Raw genomic sequence first — 19154 nt, forward strand, 5'->3', positions numbered from 1 at the left:
CCAGACGCCTGCTTGTATTAGCAGTGGGCAACATCACTCAAAGTTAGTGTGGGTCTTAGATTAGGCTTCATTTCTACTTCCCCACCCAGTCTGGAAGCTGTTTGGCCCATGTAGCATGTCAGAGATCTATTCCTTACTTTCCATTCCAGAGATGAATATTCTGTCAAATCCTCTATTTCTTCTTTCCTGGGCTTCTAAAATAACTCCTTCCCTAATTTTCTTTGCAATCATTCTGTCCCTTCTTCTGTAGTCCTTCCTTTATCTGTCTATACCATTCTGACTCCTAACTGAAACACCCTTTAAAATGCGACCTTGCCCTTCATTTAATTTATTCTCTCTGCACTGTCAATACCTCCACCTTGAAAACCTGAGTATGAATTGGATACCTCCCCAGCACTGAGCTGGACTCTCACATGGTCTGTTTCCTCAGTATAAACTGCCTTTGGAGAGCTTTCTTCTGATCTGCTGTCTGTGAGCATACATTTAACATGGACTTATGTTGTAGGGCAGAGGTTTGCATGAAGGATCTCATAATGAGGAATGAACCATGAAAATACCTGCAAAATTTGGTGCAGGGCATAGCTGCAAAGGATCACTTGACAATACTGAAACTTCTGTATCAATGTAAGTTGGGAATCGAAAGCTTTGCTAAAGTTTCTGCCCTACCTGTGAGGAGCCACATTACTTCATTTGGATGGTGTTTTCCTGCCCCTCAGGTATTTGAAAATGGTAGCTATGCAAAAGGGGCATGTTTCAGTGTGAGTTGTAATTAGATGTATCTGTTATGTTTTCCAGAGAGCAGCATAATGTAGGAGAGGTATTCAGATCTAATTGCTCCCATAGCATCTGGGAAAGTTGTCATCTGTTTACATTAGCCTGAAATGGCTTCTGAAGCATAAATGATTTGAATAATATTTGCAAATTTAGCCCTGTTGTTGAAGAGTGATAGATACAGTGAAAAGACTTCATCCCCTAGAGAAATTGGTGTGGATTTTCTGGTTATAAAGCAGAGGTAAACTTAATTTGCTAACTAGTGCTACTGCTTGCTGCCTTTCAAGAAGTGACTGAGGTGTTCTGTTTACACAGAAATGCTGGGTTAGGCTGAAAGAGAGGTTTGTGCTTTTGCACAAGGTTTTACAGCTACCTTTTTAGAGCACCTCTTGAATAGCTGGTAGTTAGGAAATAAAAATAAGAAAAACATGCTGAGTAACTAAAATTATACTCATCTCAGAAGGAAAAATATACTTTATCAGTGTGGTGGGTTGATAATATTCTCTAATACCCTTTTAAATTAGCATCACTGGAGGACACAACTTGCTGCATGGTGCTACTGCTGACTCAGTAGCAGTGGTACTCCCACTCCTTACTAAGTCAATACAGCAGCACACTAGGAGACTTATATTTGTGTTAATAGTGTCCTTCCTGTGGGAAGTAAACTTGTGATCCCATTCACTGCAGTCATTCATGTTTCCATTTGGTTAGGGCAAATATTGGCAGGATACCAGCGCCCTGGCCAGCTATGTAAAGGCATTTTGTTTTCCTCCAGTTTCAGTGTAACTTTGCACACGTCATTTTGACTACACAGTGTGTTGCTCTGTTCATTAATGCCTGGATTCAGGAGTCAATGATATGTTTGATATTTGAACAGAACATTATCGAGTGTCCTATGAAATTTCTTCAGAGTCTTGAGAAAAAGACTTGCTGTCACAGAAAAGTGGTAGCTTCTGCTCTCACACAGTATTCTTAGGCTATAACTTTCCATGGCTGGTTTTCATACCCATTGGTAGCTTATTTTTGCTATCAACTCTGTATAGGTCTTGGAAATCTGATTTATTCACAACAAACGTGTTGTATGTTTCAGGTAGATCAAAAGAAAAATTGGTGTTTAAAGTAAAGCTCTTCAGTTTCCCTGGCATCCTCAAGTATTTTTTACAAGTACAAGCACTGTTTATTTACTTGGCAGGGAAGGATTTCTGATTCACCCAGCAGAGCACACACTACAGCACTCTATTCAAGTTTTTGAGTCAGCTGGATTTGGCCAGTAGATTTTAAACATGAAAGGATTTTAAATACCCCCAAACCTTTAAAAGGACTTTACAAGATACAAGAGGCATGGGGAGGAGAAGAGTTTTGAAATATGCTAATATTTTAATCCCTTTGTAGATGTGATGCGGTTTTTTTTGTTTTGTTTTAAATCTCTGTGTGATTTAAATGTAAAAACTGTAAAGAGGACAGGGACACAGAAAATGAGAAAATAGTAAGAGTGATAAGTGTTCTACTCTGTGTCCGTGTGGCCTCACCTTGAATACTGTGTGCAGTTTTGGGCACCACAATATAAAAAAGACATTAAGATATTAGAGAGTGTCCATTGGAGGGCCATGAGGATGGGAGGGGTCTGGAGGGGAAACCGCACGAGGAGCAGCTGAGGTCACTTGTTCTGCTCAGCCTGGAGAAGAGGAGACTCAGGGGTGACCTCATTGTGGTCTTCATCATCCTCATGAGGGGAAGTGGAGGTGCAAGTACTGATCTCTTCACTTTCACGACCAGTGGCAGGACTTGAGGAAACAGCATGAAGTTGAGTCAGGGTAGGTTTAGTCTGGATATCAGGAAAAGGTTCTTCACCCACAGGGTGGCTGGGCACTGGAACCCCAGGGAAGTGGTCACAGCACTGAGCCTGTTTGATTTCAAAGAGCATTTGGACAACACTTGCAGGGCACATTGTGTAGCTCTTGGGGTGTCCTGTGCAGCGCCAGGAGTTAGGCCCAATGATCCTCATGGGTCTCTTCTAAATCAGCATATTATTCTATGACTAGAAACACAACGTCTTTTGTGCTAAGGAGGGCTCTTTCCTGGTGATGACTCTGTCATAGTGTAACTGTGAGCATGGCATGAGCTGTACCTAACATTGTCAACTGAAAAAAAGCCTATATGCATCACCTAGACTGATTATAACAGATTTTGGGCTGTATTGTAAAGGAATTTTTTGTATAATGATAAGTTTTTATCAGCCTGAAATCTCAAATAGTTTTTAAGTTAAAGAGATATTAATTTCTTGAGTATCATTTTTCCCATTAAAGCTTTGGTCGATAATACACGTGTCTTTATTTTGAAACAGAGAAGATAGTGATCTGTTGTGCACCACCTACAAGTAAATTTGCAAGCCTCCCCTTGCCAAGTAATCCTTGCTGACATACTCTAACACTATGTAAAACCTTATTAATTCCCAAAGGGTGTGGTGAGGTTCCTGTATAAATATTATTGAAGCATTTTGTTCCACACCTGCAGAGGCAAAGGTGTGGTAAAATTTGACAGTCCCAGCAGAATTCCTCTTACTTTAGTATTACTTCTACATGCTTTGGCTTAGGCACTGTAATTAATAAAGGCAGTGTTTGTCCTGAGAAATTCTGCCCTGGAAAGAAGAGCATCACTTCTGATAAAGGAGTGATCTGTATATCTGAAAAGGGACAGTTTATCTGTGAATGAATATGCATACTGTTTCCACATGTGCAAGGGTGCAGTTTTCCTTTGAATGACTCAGATAGAGAGCATTTTAAAAGTATCGCAAGTCACAGATGACATCAAAAATATGAAGAGTGGCATGAACTTCTCGGCCATGAAACACAGTTCTGCATTATGAATAATGATGTATGTGTGACTTGTATGTCCTTTGGCTGAAACTTGTCATTTTTCCAAAGAAATCTCTCAAAGGGTGAAACTGTAAGTCAGCTGCACAACTGTGAATCAGAAAGCTGATCCCATCTTCCCCTTCCAGTGCTATAGTGGCTATAGTGTGCCACATTATGGGGTGAAGAATGTGAATAGCAAGTCAGTGTATCCTCAACACACGTTTTTAAACAAGTGCCCACCCTAAACAGGAGCCTGGTGCTGATGTGCCAGAGCAGAATATAGAGGAAAGACTCTCTTTTAAGAAATCCAGTTAGAGATTTTCTCTGTTTTCATACAGTTTGATTGCAAATATTCTTGCTTGGTGGGATGACCAGGAGTTTCCCAAAGCAGCTGGTGTTTTCAGGAATTTTGTCAGGAGAATTTTCCCAAAACTCACTTGAGGAGGTGTACAGAAAATCCTTGCTATTCACTGATCTGGTGCTTCTTCATCACTTCATGATTTTTAGGCTAACCTTGGAACTGATCTGAACTACCTGGATAAGTGCACATACAGCAGCAGTAATGCATTGTTCTAGAAGACGGAAACCCCAAAAATGAGAGCTTGGAGTGGAATTTTCCCTCTGGATTGACAAGGACCTCAGCTAAGCTGTAGCGTCATAAGCATCACTTGAACATGTCTCATCAATGCCTTTTCCATTGCATCTTTCCATCTCTCACATTCCTTGCCTGTTGCACAAAGGATCTAAATCTCTTGAGACCTGACATCCTTTGCGTGGTTCAAGTTAGCAAGCTTTTCACAACCAAGGAGGAATTAATGACCTGATACACAACAAGTAATACAAGATGATCTCATGTCCATTTCTGCTCTCAGGTAAAATAAGATGGAAAGATTTCATTTTGTTCCTCAAACTTTTGTGAGTGGCAAAAGTGTGAACTTGAAAGGTATTGCACTGAGGACCTTCTTTTGAACTATGCTGATGACCATCTGCTCTTTACCAAAGCATTTCCAAACTCTTTTGATTCAGCTGTAAGGAGATCTTCATGGCTCTATTATCTTTTTTAGTGATATCTGTGGCTGTTTTAACTCTTTGAAAGCCAAAAGCAGAACTCTGTGTAGCTTAAAACTAGTGCAGTGTCCCTTTCAGCTGCTTTAGACTTTTCTTTCTTCTTGGTGTATCTCCCTTCCTTTTCTAGATCTTTGGCTTTATCTTCCGAAATATCCTTTATCTTTTTTAATATCCCTTGGTTCTGTGGTTGCTAATTCCTTGTCTGGGAACATAGACAGACAAACACATAGTTCACAACCGATTTGAATTCAGTGGAACAGAGGCAACATCAGGCTAAGGAAAGTTACCAGAGGATGTGTAAGGAAAGGCAGAGCAATGGCTCTCTGTTTGTGGCTGGAGGAAGGGGCTCTCCCCCCACCTCCTAAAGATGCAGCTTGGCCTCTGTAGCTGACACAGCATAATTCCATAGAGGATGGCCCCTACAGGCAGTAGGAGGGGTAAACTGTCCTCCCACTTTCTTCCTCTCCCTGACATTTCTCCTCTTAGAATCAAGCCTTGACTCCAGCACTGCCCTCTTCCCTCACTGCCCACAGAAGTAGAGATTGCTGGAAGGCAAGGAGGAAAAAGGAGGGCATGGTAAGGGTGGGGATAATCAGCACCTTGGGGAAAGATAGTTAATGAACCACATCCAAGGGAAATGAGGCAGAATGAAAGAGAACAAGGGAAGAGGAAAGAGGAACTGCTCTGCACACAGCCCTGTGAAGTTCAATGATTCCTCCTCTGCCCCTTTTGATCTGTAATTCTGTTCCTTATAAAAACACATCTGGCATCTCACTATTCTCCCACTCCTTATTGGCTTCTTATCAGAGCCACAAAACTGGAATTTTACCTGTGTGACTAAGAAGTCAGCCTTTCTTGTAAGGATTTTCTCACCTCTAGGAACCTCTTCCTGTCCTCTGAAGGTGCACTAATAGAAATTGTTTGCCTTCTGTGGGATGCTATTGCTAGCGTATAGAAAAAGTAGGAAAGTGATGAATGAGTTAAAGAAATAAGAGCACAAAATTAGTTTGGATTTTTTGTTTTGTTTTGTTTTGTTTTGTTTTCTGGGAGTAGAATGCAATTTGAGACTGTTCCTTTTACAAGACAATTGGACTATATGGTATTAAACTCTTTTTCTTGTGATGTTCAATACTGTAGCAGTGAGGAAATAGAGGCCAGGTGCAAGCAATATCCCAGTGATATTCCCATGTAATAAAATGTAGCTCAAGTATAAATTATGCTTCTGGACTAAAAAATGTGTAGCATGAAGCTATCTGTTATCACTTTTATTTCTAAGCATTGTCAGCCATCCTAGAAATTTCCTGTTCACATGGTTGATTAAATACTCCTTGGGATTTTCAGAGGTATTCTGCATTGGCTCCAAGAGAATTGAAAGTAAGGGAAAACAGGGAGAGTTTTGGGGACTGGTCATGGGAGAATCAAAATGAAGGAACTGGTGTGGCTCATTCTCACATGTGGCCAACTCTCATTTGTTGAGAGAAAGCTAAGCTGGCTAGATAGTCTACATTACTTCTACATATTTGGATTTACATTTAAAATTAAATTAGTCCTAATACTGTGGATTCTCTAAATTTAAAGATATGCATCATTTGGCTGCAAAGGGCCCTGATGTGCTTCTGAAATTAAGACCAGATGACTGTCAGCTGCCCATTCCAACACAAGTTATTCTCCAATGCTGTGAAGTTCAGGAGACCAATTTTTGCAAATAACTGACTTTGTTCAACCAACCAATATTACTTGCATTTTTAGGTATTAGAACAGTTAGTACTGGAATAAACAATAAGGCCTCAGGGTCAAATTCTCTCATCTATATGGAATTATCTTCCCATTATAAGACCACAAGAAAGCAAGCAAGTGTGGTCTTGTATAGGCACAACTCATTAATCCTTTGAATTAATTTTGTCTCTTTACATGGTTGAAATTACAAATATATGTGGGGTGTGGTGGTAAAGCAATAAAAGCCTCTAATGACAGATCCTAAAGCTGAGCCTTCTTCCATACTTGTGCTGAAAGACATTCTGTGGGCAAACAAGAGCATAATCCACCTGTACTTCATGACACAGCAGAAAGCTGAAGTCTCTAGGACATGGTGCGAACTATTTTGCTTCTTTGAGGATGGTGAGAAGAAGCTGTAGCCTCATTTGTTGGCACAAAGGAGAGGATTTGTTCCATGGTGAGTGGTGGAGGTCTGATATCTGGCACAAAGCTTGAGGCTAGATCCAGGCTTGTTCCTCTGGGGGCCTGTACTTTGGGCATCTGTTATTACAGAAGTTACAGTATCTCAGATGTATTGAAACTTTTAACATTCAAACAAATATTTCTCTATCTGTGATCTGAGAACTCCAGCATCCATTCCTTAATGGGGGTATGATCTGCCAAACTCCAAAATGGTTTCTGAAAACAGGACTGGGAATGCATGGGATTTTTTTTCTTTTAAGGAAGTGGCTACTGAGGACAAGAATATGACTGCTTGTTGTTGTGCTGGCTGCTGAAGTCAACAGAAATCAGGAAGTAGCACTGAAAATATCTGTCTACATGCAGAAGCAGATGTTCTCTTTGTGTCTTCTGTGTGTGAAGAAGTATGCTTTAATTGATAAAAACTAAACCAGCCTGGAAATATTGCAGTTTTAGAACAAATCTGCTGAAATTTAAGTGTCCATAGGAATTTAGGTGCCCTATTTCCATGACCAGATCAACAGAAACTCTGGGACCATAGTAAACACACTGTTAGCTCTCTTGCAATAAATTTCCCCATTTGCTATCTCTTGATCAGCAATTAGACAAGATAAAAGAAAGTGAAGGAATACATTTGAATTATTTACATACCAGTGAAGGTGGTGTCATGTTATCTTTGTTCTTTTGCAAGATCATGTTTGCTATCAGCAAGTCGTGTCCCCTGGGTCCTGCCAAAGTATGTGTTATTTTGGAGGATGGACCAGGGGAAGCCAAAACAAGTAGAACAAGCAAATACTGTGTGGTGGAACTGAAAAAACATTCCACCACAATCCTCCCTGCACTGTTGCTATGCTATACCTACTGGAATCAGGAAAGAGCATAGCCTTCTTGCAGTAACTGCACTCCCCAAAATCTTTCTGTTTCACTTTCCTGGTGCTTCTTTGTGACAGTTCCTCACAATTATGTTTCCTTCCTTCAGTGACAAAGAGGTGAAAAATTAATTCCAGAGAAAAGCTATAACTCACCATAGACATCCCATCTCCTAGCATGATTATTAGCTTCTGAGTAAAAGCCCATAAAGCTTTGTGAACACACCACAAAGATAAGTAAAAAATTTCCCATTTCCCATTCCCCTGTGTTCTCTGAGGCAATGCTGTGTCTCAGTGGCATGTAGATTCTGCACATATCCAGCTGCCTTCCAGACTGCTTATCAACTGCTGTTTCAGAGAAACTGGATGAATCATGTTTTGTGCAGCAATTATTATATCTGACTAGTTTGAGTGGAGGGAGTATGGGTCACACAGGTCCCTTCCTGGCAGTCTATCTTAGCCCTTAGAGTTATGAGAGACTCAATCCTCACTCTCTGAAATCAATGAACCAACTCAAACAGAAAAATCACAGAAACATAGAATATTTCTAGTTGGAAGGGACTCATAAGGATCATTAAGTCCAACTCCCTGCTCCTCACAGAACTATCTATAAATAAACCATATGATTAAGAGCATTGTCCTGATGCTCCTTGAACTCTGACAGGCATGGAATTATGACCACTTCCCTGGGAAAGCCTGTTCCAGTGACCAGCCCTCTGGATGAAGAAACTTTTCCTGATGTCCAATCCTGATACATACCGTTTCCTCATGGCCTTGCTGGTTACCAGACAGAGAACAGCCCCTCCACCTCCCCTGCCCCCACTGAGGAAGTTGTAGGCTGAGATGAGATCACCCCTCAGCCTTCTCTCCTCCAAGATGAACAAGCTGAGTGACCTCAGACACTCTTTGTAAGTTTTGACCTTGAGAGCTTTCACCAGTTCAGTCCCTCTCTTCTGCACACACTCTTAGAGTGTGATATTCTTCTTACATTGTGTCACCCAGAACTGTCCCCAGCACTGGAGCTGAGGCTGCCCCAGCTCAGAGCAGAGCGGGACAATCCCCTCCCATGCCCAGCTGGCCATGCTGTGCCCCCAGGACAGGGTTGGCCTTTCTGGCTGCCAATGCACTGCTGACTCGTGTTCAACTTGCCATCCACCAAAAGCCCCAGATTTGTACACATAACTAGGATTACCCTGTCCCAGGTGTATTTAAAATACTCCAAATGAAAAGCATTTGCTTAAGTAAGTTTTTATTATGATTAAAGGAGCAAAAGTATATATCCACAAGACCCATTATATACAGGGATAGGTTACATAGAGAAAATTTGAATAGCAACCTGCCATGCTTGGTCATGATGATTGATCCAAAAAGGCTTAAAAAGAAATATGAATTATAAGATTCCTATAATGCATCTTTAGAAAGTGAGGAAGAGCCTTGCAGTATCAGGGGTAGGAATAAAAATCTATTGCATTGTCAGAGTAGGTATGGTTGGAAGTAGTTTAGAGCTTAGTCTAGGAAATTTTGAGTGATTTATTCCACAGGAGTCACCACAAAATTTGTCTGTAAAGAAACCTGGCTCACTTACAAGACCGCATTTTTTTTCCCGAAACAAGTGATGTGTCTTTTCAGTGTGATGATTCAGCACTATTATTGTTAAATTGAACCAGGAACATCTCTGTTAATGCTCATGCTTTCTTTGGGTCAGATTTTCATTCCCTTAATTCTTCATCTATGAGTTAATAATAATACTCAGCAGAAAGGAAGGGCAAAAGGTCCCTGCTTTCCTGGCAAAATTTGTGTGCCTTAACCTCTTTTTCTTTTTTTTTTTTTTCTTTTCTTTTTTTTTTTTTAAATAAAGCCTTCTGGTTTTAGAAAATATGGGTAAAAGAGAAAGTTTGTGTTTCTTTTTACCCTTGATACTGCATCACTTTGCTTCTTTCTATGAGGGACAGAAACTCTTTCAGCTTTCCTCTCTTTAAGGGGAAAAGCATCTGCCAAAGAACAAGATGCTGCCACTTGGGTTGTGCTTGATCAAGAAGAGGAAAGGGTGGTCAGCCCTAATCTCTTCAGAGACACTTGTGTCATCTACCCCAGCGCCTGATGAGCGTACCACCTTACTGCCTGCTTCATAAATCTCCACAAATGCCTCGTGGAATGCTTCAGACACCTTCAGGCTCTCTGCTGAAGAGATGCCAGAGAGGTTGGCTGAGGGGCTGAACAGGTCGGTGATACCCAAGGATTTTAAGACAGATGTGAGGTTATATTTCTCCTCAATCTTCATGCGGGGAAGATAGACTTTAATTTTCCTCTCCTCCATCTTACTAGAACTGGTCCATTCCTTGAGATTTTCGGGGGTGATTGCGGTCTCAAGCTGCAAGGAAACAAACAAATTAGATCTCTGGGATGAGAGCACAACTTCTTTTGTAGAAATGCAGTACCGTTTGAGTGTTTTTTTTCTTAAACTGATTGCTCTTGTTATGGTGTATTTTCTGGGTATATATGGATGAATGTGTCTAGAAAAGGAAAGCAAACCATGATTCTCTTCTCTGTCCTGCTTCCTATTTCTTTAAGCTCACTGCCAAATAACAGTCTTAATTAGATGGCTACTCAGCAAATTTCCCAAAACCCTTGACCTATTTATCTTCTTTTCTTCAGAAATATATCCCAAAAGTCATTCTGTGCTTGAGTTGTAAGCTCTATCTACATTTAAGACCTCCAGGTAAGTGTTAATGGTTTTACTAATACCTGAAGTATCCAGAGGCATTTGAACACAGCTAAATTTCTTCAGTAATAACTGATAGCTCATTTATTACTGAAGAAATTTATCTCATTTCAAATTTCTCTTTATTTTTATAATTTTATATTTTATAATTTGAGTTACTGCACAATCATTTCAATTAACTCAGATTTATTGCATAACTCTCCATATTCAAATTGCATTCCTGCTAATGGCTATATTATTTTCATATCAACAGTAATATGTCATGTATGTTTTACTTTAATTAATTGCTTTAACCATTCCAGTACTCATATTCAATTTTTAGATAGCTTAATTTTTGAAGGTATGAAGGAAGCATGTTGAAGGCTGTTAAATCATTCAAAAATTACAAATACTCAAGCTAACATGAACTTCCCGGTGAGTTCCTCAGTATGCAGAAATTGATATATAAAAGCTTTGGAGCTCAAGCTGCTAGAGTAACAGCTGATAAGAATCTGTTCTACAGTGACAAAAATTTAACCCAGTAAAGCAGTTGCTAAGCAATCCATCCTCAGCACAAACTTTAGAGACTTTAGAGCTTTAGAGCACAAACATAGGGACAGCTGTCTGCCTCTATGCAACAATCTCATGCTATCAATATTCAGATCTGTGGTAGGGATGTGATTTAAGATAACTTTAATGTGGAGAACTTCTTTGCACTTAAAATCCCACTGTGTTTATGATTTTCTGAAGCCCATCTGCCAGGGCCATACCTGCTCCAGGCCAGAGATGTCATCAGGCAACAGCACCCACAGGCTCAGCCGACCGCTGGCATATGGAAGCTCCAGGATCCTACATTTCTCAGAAGGGATCTCTGCCACTTTAAATGTACCAGTCTGAGACATCATCTTCACAGGTTTGCTTTCTTGCTGCAAAGTCAAAGAGAATAATATTTTTTTCCCTAAGATTATTCCTAGAGTGTAGAATTGCCTATTTATGGTTAAAGCTGATAATTGCTCTTTTTCAGGAAGATTGTACAGCAACGTATCTACTCCCTTCATAAATTCTAGAAAATGACACATTTAAAGTGATGTATGCTCACAAACCTCAGTAATTCTGAAAGGAACTGTCTGGGTATCTTCTTCCTTAAATGCTTTCTCCCACAGTCCCTTGAAGTAGATGGCACTGACCAGGATCATATCAGTTTGTGAACTCACGGAGCTTGGTTGGAGGATATTTTTGATGGACCCTTTCAAAATGCATAGGAAAAGAGAACATGTATGTATATAACATCTGCCTATAACACATCTTACTTGGCAATTACAACGTTAAATGGAGGGTAAAGAATTTGTGGGAAGGAGGGAGAAGGGCAGGGACATTGATTTGGTTTTGCAGCTGTTATCTTGTAGTTCCAATGTTGAGTTGCTTACTGCTGTTGGCAATGGCTGTTGTTTCTCTCCTTATGAAGAAATATAGTGAGAGATATATGATCGAGAGATTTACTTCGTTCAGAATTAGTATATTTTGTGACAACAGGAAAAAACATTGAAACCTTTTATTCTAGGATGGTCTCCCAGCCAAACATTTAATACTTTTTTGCTTCAAACAAAAGTTGAAACATTGGTGTAAAAAAATTTGTCAATGTGTAAAAAGCATATTTTAGTTCTGTCCCTTTTATCAGGACTGGAAGTATTACATATCTGTAAAGCCTTTGCAGATAGAGAGAGTCCTCTAACGGGGGTGTGTGTGAGGAAAAAAAACCAAATTTTAGATGATAGTTCTGTATCTGGGAACTGATCTACCATCCAGAAAAAGGAGCAGAGGAAGAGGTTTTGGCTTTTCATCACCTGATTAAATGGTCTCACATGTTGTTCAAATGTGGTGGCAGAAGGGAAAATACCTATGCTGATATTTGGCTTCCTCTTACCATTTGTCTGACTTTCAACCCAGGAATTTATGAGCTTTCTAGATTTTTCTGCAGCTGTTTGAAAGCTGATAGATTCCAAACCTCCCTTGTACAGTTCCTTCACACATTGTATGTATTCCTGCAAAGAAAGAGTATGCCATTTTCAGTTCAGACTGTCAAAGCATTTTGCAGATGTAAAAGGCAAGAATTAAATAAACAAATATGAGAAATCTGCTTATTGAGGCTAATCAGTAAACCATGAGCTAGTTCATAAGCATGTTAAGATTTGACATACACTGTTTCAAGCAAGACTATATGCCCACATTTTTAAAAAGTATTTTCCAGAACTGAGTTTAATTTAAAAACAACATTAATTTCAGTTAAGTATGTGTTTATTTTTCCCTTTGTGCACTTTAAATTTTTTTTGCAATGGTATTCTCCTTGAATTTGAAATTAAATGTTCCTTTCAATGGAAAACCTTGGAATATTTTTGAGAACCTGAAGTTATTTTTCAGGTTTGTTTTGCAAGTTGAGAAGAGTTGGAGTTATCTCTTGACAACAAAAATTACCTTTATTAATTATGCCTTCACTTGATTGGATTGTTATTGTACTTTGCACAAACATCTTTTTGGCTAGTCACATTTTTTCTCAAGAAGGTTTAGGGCTGTGATAGAGAGAATCTTTCCATGTGGAAGAAAGTTTCTTTACCAGAGCCTAGACTTTTGACAGTGCTTTTTGAATTATAGAAAGTTACAGTTTTGATATTCAGATCAGATCTTAGAGCAACTCACCGGCACAATTGGGTATTTCTCTTCAGCATAAAGTCTGCTGGCAATGCTGATGGAGTAATTGTCACTTGGTTTGGTGATTTGGGTGAAGATGTCCTTAAGTGAAGTGTGGATGCTCACAGATGTGCCGCACTGATTGACATGAATATGCATAAAATATACAGATGTTGTTATTCTAATTTTAATGATGAGTAGGTACTCTACTCCTTTCATACTATATGAAAGGAGTAGAGTAGTTCAGATGCTTCTGCTTACAAAACTGTTCATCCTATGCTGATGTAGTATATGCAATTCAGTGCTGGTTTTCTACTGTAATTTCCTAATACCATTCTTGGGGGGCTTTTAATTACCTGCTACAGTAATCTAGCTCCAGCAGATGAGTTTCCAGCCAGTCTTGTTTAACCACTAGCATCAGCTACTTGGCCTAATCATACAAATATCTATAATTTCCCCCTATTGGCCCAATAATATGGTGATGGGTTTCATTTTATGCTTGCTCTGAATTCTCTGTTACCCGCCTTCTCCGTTCATTCTTATGAATGAAGTGTTTCCCCAAATGCTGGATGAGGAGCACTAGCTGCTTATTGGAGTAGGGATGGAACTGCTATGAGACTGCTTTATCTGATAGATTTTGCTCCCAGGAGAAACTGGCATAGAGAAGGGATGAATTTTTTTCTGTACCTGAGATTCAGCGCTCTCTCCAAATCCTGGGATTTTATCAAGGTGGATAGCCTGTAATTAAGAATAACAGTAGTTGGAATAACTGGTATGACAAGAAAAAGGTTATGCAACTGAGATTAACACATAATGTTTTAAGGAAACCTGTTGACTAACTGAGAATTACTCAAAAAGTGCAATCTATCTGTGCCATCTCTGAATAGCCATGCCTACTGTTGCCTGCTTAGATAATCCTTTTTTCTATTGAACATCTAGAATTCAGCTCCCGTGTGTGCTACCAATAATACCAACCTTCTTATAGGTAACAAGCCAGCCACTCTCCGTGAAGATAGTGAGAGCTGTAGGAAACACACGAAATGCTTTGCAGTCAGGGGATATGTTTTAGCTCTTTCCCTACAGATTTTTGTCTCCTTTCCCTATTCTAAAAGAAGGGTCACTAGAATGTATTTTTGTCTTTGAGAATTCTACTGCTAAACTATGATAAAATTTAAATCCCGTCTCAAGCTTTCAGGCTGATGCATTTGTTTAACCTTGGGAGTTTCAGGTGGCCACAGCTTTTGATAACCCTGGATCCATGTTTTGGTAACTTGGGATCCACATTTTTTAGCCTCTGAGGGACATTATCATGTAATTGAGGGCTGTGGCTCTCTTGAGTAGCAGGAGGATTTAAATCCTAAATGTAGTCTCACCTTTTCTATCTGAGCCTTGGTGTTATCTTTTGCACCTATGTAGACCATGGAGAGGGTTGAAATGATGAGCAGAGGGGAGTAGCAGACATTCTCCTGAACATTCTGGCTTCTCAGCTCCCTGAATATGTCACTGCAAACTTCCGTGCTCACTGGACCGATGGAGCCCATTGTGCAGCAGTATTGCCTGGAGCAAAGAGCAGAAGCACAATAACAATGTCATGATGGGGACAGCATACACACACAGCACATGCACTTTAATAGGAGTTTTAAGGCTATAAAGTATAAACAAGTAATTTGGAAATCATTCTTTGTTAACATGTCTATTGCTATACTCACCACTTGTGCATGTTAGAAACACTGTTTTCACAAATCTGTTTCCTTCTGCATTTCTACACGTTTACCTTTTTGTAACAGCTCCTCTGTTACAAAACAGAACTCTGGAATATGTATGTGTTTTCTGTTTACCTTTTCAAAGCAGTCAGACAACAATTGTTTGTACTTATTTTCATTCACTGAAGGCTACAATTCCTTAGTACTTTGTAGTAGCTTGATGAAAAAAAAAAAATATTATCTCTTTCATATACTTGCAAAGCTGGAAATTTAAGTGCAAATTGCATTTCCATTTTGTCTAGGTCTGGAGAGATATGGGTAAAAGCAGAGGTTAGCTATTTTTATTTTCTAAAAATAAGTAGGTGTTGTAAAGTAACTATTTGTTGCACAGTACTTACTGTCAGTAGATCTTCAGAGGCCTGTAGCTTACCCTAGTAATGGGCAGGCAATATAATTCATCTAAGTTCGCCTAATCTAGGAGCAAGACTGATGCACAAAATTCATGTTTCATGGTATTGTGCTTTCAAGAATAGCTTGCTTTGCTTAAATATGCTATGTTTTCTCAGACTATAACCTGTCTGAGAAATTAAACTGATGTTTTTCAAAATCCAGCCCCTTATGTAGGAGTTAAATGCTAGGATGTCAAGTTGCTCTTTGTAGTGTTCAAGTCCACCAAAGTGTTTTGTGACTGGCCTCTTGGATATACACATACAGACATACACATATTTCTCTCACTTTCCTTCCTGTATACATCTTCCCATTTATAAGTTATTTAAAAACTGTACATCTCTCCACCCGCATACCTTTTTATGTTGTCTTTTGTTTACCAATTGTATTTTTCAGGAATGCAACTCCTAGGGAAATTTCACACTAAATCAGCAAATTCACAGAACACCACAATTCAGCTCTCAATGCACTCTTTTGAACCAGAGGTCAAGCAAGAAAACTTATTATTTGTCTGTCAAAATCAACCTTAAAAAATACTGAATGGGAAGAGAAAATGTTCTGACATAAAATCATGTTTTGAGCACAAAATAGTATTTTAAGCACACAAAATAACTTTAAAAATCTCCCCAAAACCACAAATATTCAGATTTTGCACATAATACGATAGCATAGAATGCATATACACTGGTGAGATTTGTAGAGGATATCATGAAAATATTCTGCCCTGAAAAATATCAAACAAAAGACAAATTCTCTCTGTTTAAGTTTAGTCAGAAACAAGAAATAACTCAGTGAGAAGGTAAATTTTCATGGAGAAATGCTTACCTTCAAGCTTGAGCACCAAAGGCAATACAGCTTTCCAGCTGTATGTGGGAATACTGGCTGAGCCCTTGGGAATTTATACAGTCTGAGTTGTGACCCACCCATTGCTGTCCAACAGAAGTTTGACTTTTGACACCATAAAAATAAATCAATGGTATAAGGTCAGGTTTTTGTTTCAATGGGTTTGGGTTTGATTGAAGAGAGAACAAATATTAGTATTTTATTCTGAATAACAGTGTTTTCCACCAGTACATCAGGACCATTGGGCTGGAGAAAAGGCTGGGAAGTAATCCCTCATTTGCAACTAGATACTGGGATGACAGTTTAAAAAAATATGTGAAAACCCTACTGATGTCACACATAATTAGCAGTTATTTAGTCAGTACATCATTAATTAGTCAGTTTGTTACTATGGTTGTAGTAATAGACCAGAACTTTCTTTCTGTTAGTACTTTCTGAATGTTCAAAATGCAGCCATTCTAGACAGAAGGGAGGACAGGATTTAGCCTTTTATTCTTCTAAAAAAATTGGGGAAATAAAGTAGGGTTCATGTGACAAAACCAATTGAGATAAAAGTCAAAAACAAGAACATTTTCTTTGAGAAGCTGGAATACTTATAAAAGATGTTTCTATTGGTTAGGTTTTATAGCAATGTATTTTATTCTCAGGGGTCAACAGCGAGTCATAAAACTCTAGATAAAGTCAAAAACAGTTCCAAATATATTTCTGTATGGACTTGCCTTGTATCTCTCAGATCTTCCCTAAGTAAATTAATGGCCTGACAGATGATGGAGGCACTGTGAAATCCAGCTAGAGGAGTGTTCATGGTCTGTGGGACACTTATAATACACAATAGCAAATATATTTCAGTTATAAATGCATTTCACTTATAAAAGCTATTGTTCTGTATTGAAATAATAGAATGGACAAACAGTTAAGAAACCATTCTGACCTCTGCAAAGCACTGTGTGATTACTAAAAGCATGGGGAGAAGGGGGGGAAGGCAGGAGGAGGATCCCAAAGTCTGTACAACATAATTCTTTAAAACATATGGGGCATAACTGTGATATCTGTTAAGAAGAGTAGGCTCCTGTACTGGTGTCAAAAGCTTAGGCAGTGCAGTGTTCTTTGCCTCAGTCTGCTTCCTCTTGTGAAAATAAATGTGCCATATAAATCTACATTCCCCTTGATGAGTTGCTGTCTGTCAGTGTGTAGCTCAGGAGGTGAGGTGAGGTGGTAACATGGACATCAGGAGAGGTAGAAGTGCTTTCTGGTGCCAGGTAGTCAAAAGAAAATCTGACATATGATTAAGAGAGGTGGGAGGTGTGCCTGGACCCCAAGTCACAGGGCATGTATCACACATTGGTTTCCTGTTAAGCTTTGTGCCCACAAAATAATGATTATCAGTCATCCTTCTAAGATGATGATGAAAAAGCTGAAGTGGACATGCCAAAGTGGGAATATGGCAGCTGTGCTGAGCTAGGAGGAGCTGTGAACTCCCTTGTGGGTCTTAGAAAGATATCTGCATAGGCAAGAGAGCTCAGCAATCACCAAATGTAAGAAATTTAACAAGAGCAAGTGCAAGATGGAGTGATCCTCATTGCCAGTACAGGTTGAGGATGAGAAGTTTAAAACAGTCCTGCATAAAGAGATCTGCAGGTCTGGGCTGATGGCAGGTTGAATCTGAGTCAACAGTGTGTCCCGGTAGCCAAAAGCACCAACCACATACTGGGGTGCATCAGGTTAGCATCACCGGCTGGCTGAGGGAGGTGATTGACCCTGCCAGTGGCAGAGAGCATCTTTAGTGTCCCTTGAAACCCAAACTATGCTATTTTCCACTCTACTCTGCACTGATGTGGCCTCACCTCGAGTCCTGTGTGCAGCTTTGGGCACCTTAATGTAAGAAGGACATCACACTATAAGAGTGTGCACAGAGGAGGATGACAAAGAGGACAGAGGAGAGTGAGAGGCCACAAGGATAAGAAGGGGAGGGTGAAGGGTGACCTCATCTCAGCCTACAACTTCCTCAGTGGGTGCAGTGGAGGGGGAGGTGCTGCTCTCCTCTCTCTGGTGAGCTGTGATGGGCCACAAGGAAATGGAATGAAGCTACATCAAGGGAAGCTCAGATTGGACACTGAAAAAAGGTTTTTCATCCAGAGGATGGTCTGTCACACCCTGAAACAGGCTCCCCAGGGAAGTGGTCACAGCACCCAGTGTGTCAGAGTTCAGTGAGTGTCTGGACAATGCTCTTAGTCATATGGTTTATTTGTAGGTAGTCCTGCAAGGATCAGAGAGCTGAACTCAATGATCCTCATAGTTCCCTTCCAATATGAGATACTCCATGATTCTTTGAACTTGTGTGTCTTCACTTAATGAGCTGTTTTCTCACATTGTTTATAGTATATCTCAGATTTATGCCACTATTTTCACTCTTAATCCCTTTTTTGTTCAGGGACACTGTGTCTACAAGGGTTTAGTTCTGCTTCCACCATACTGGTCTTCCATTGCTGCATGTAAGAGTTGGTCAGTGCATTTAACTCAGTGAAATCAAATGTCCTCCAACACTCTGCTAAACAACCATGATTCCCATTCCCGTAGTCTGGTTGATCACTCATGAATTACAGAAGTGTCCAGACCTGTATCACAAGTCCAGCTCATCACGTATGGCCTACATGATGAGGAATTTTAGGACCTACAAACATATTCAGAAAGAAACTGCACTTTCATTAGTGATCATTTTTTTTCACACCATCACAATACAAGAATAGAATAAAAATTATCCCAGTGGGTTTTTTTATATCTGGTGAAATATAAAACTTGACTTCTGTGTAGTATCCTGGTTCCAGATCTTCAGGGCAGCTTTGTATGCATTTAATAGGCTTTTTCCATGAGTTATACAAAAAATCGTATTTTTTCTCCAAGAATTGGTGTTTCAGGTTCAAAACACGCCCACAATAAGCAAATATATGGAGGATAATAAACTCTGCTGTGATAATGTTTGATAAAGGCAGGCTGTGTTCTTTTAAGAGGAGTCTGTTGTGGTTTTCTGTGCTCAGAC

At 39.6% G+C, this 19154-nt stretch overlaps 1 protein-coding gene and 2 long non-coding RNA genes across 4 annotated transcripts in view; 2 read left to right on the plus strand and 1 right to left on the minus strand.

Moving 5' to 3' along the window:
* On the plus strand, nt 1-11276 carry LOC107215086. 2 transcript variants are annotated; one of them, XR_004495994.1, is made up of 6 exons: nt 1-416; nt 506-624; nt 4134-4498; nt 9719-9959; nt 10394-10457; nt 11190-11276. It is a non-coding gene; the product is annotated as an uncharacterized LOC107215086 (long non-coding RNA). The 2 variants fall into 2 exon arrangements; XR_001525095.2 differs by having other exon boundaries at nt 1-624.
* LOC107215075 (ovalbumin-like) lies at nt 8789-14694 on the minus strand. Its single transcript, XM_033512116.1, has 7 exons — nt 14498-14694; nt 13812-13862; nt 13134-13262; nt 12364-12481; nt 11543-11685; nt 11210-11365; nt 8789-10109 (listed from the first exon to the last, which is right to left on the minus strand). Exons 1-7 carry the CDS (start codon nt 14663-14665, stop codon nt 9714-9716), a joined length of 1161 nt encoding a protein of 386 aa, XP_033368007.1. The 5' UTR covers nt 14666-14694; the 3' UTR covers nt 8789-9713.
* The window catches only part of LOC117243914, a 19094-nt gene continuing 11204 nt past the window's right edge, over nt 11265-19154 (plus strand). The window contains exons 1-2 of the long non-coding RNA XR_004495995.1: nt 11265-11352; nt 11603-11714. This is a non-coding gene — a long non-coding RNA (uncharacterized LOC117243914). The remainder of the gene's footprint in view (nt 11353-11602; nt 11715-19154) is intronic.

The sequence above is a fragment of the Parus major genome, chromosome 2 (genome assembly GCF_001522545.3).
Source record: "Parus major isolate Abel chromosome 2, Parus_major1.1, whole genome shotgun sequence".
NCBI lineage: Eukaryota > Metazoa > Chordata > Aves > Passeriformes > Paridae > Parus > Parus major.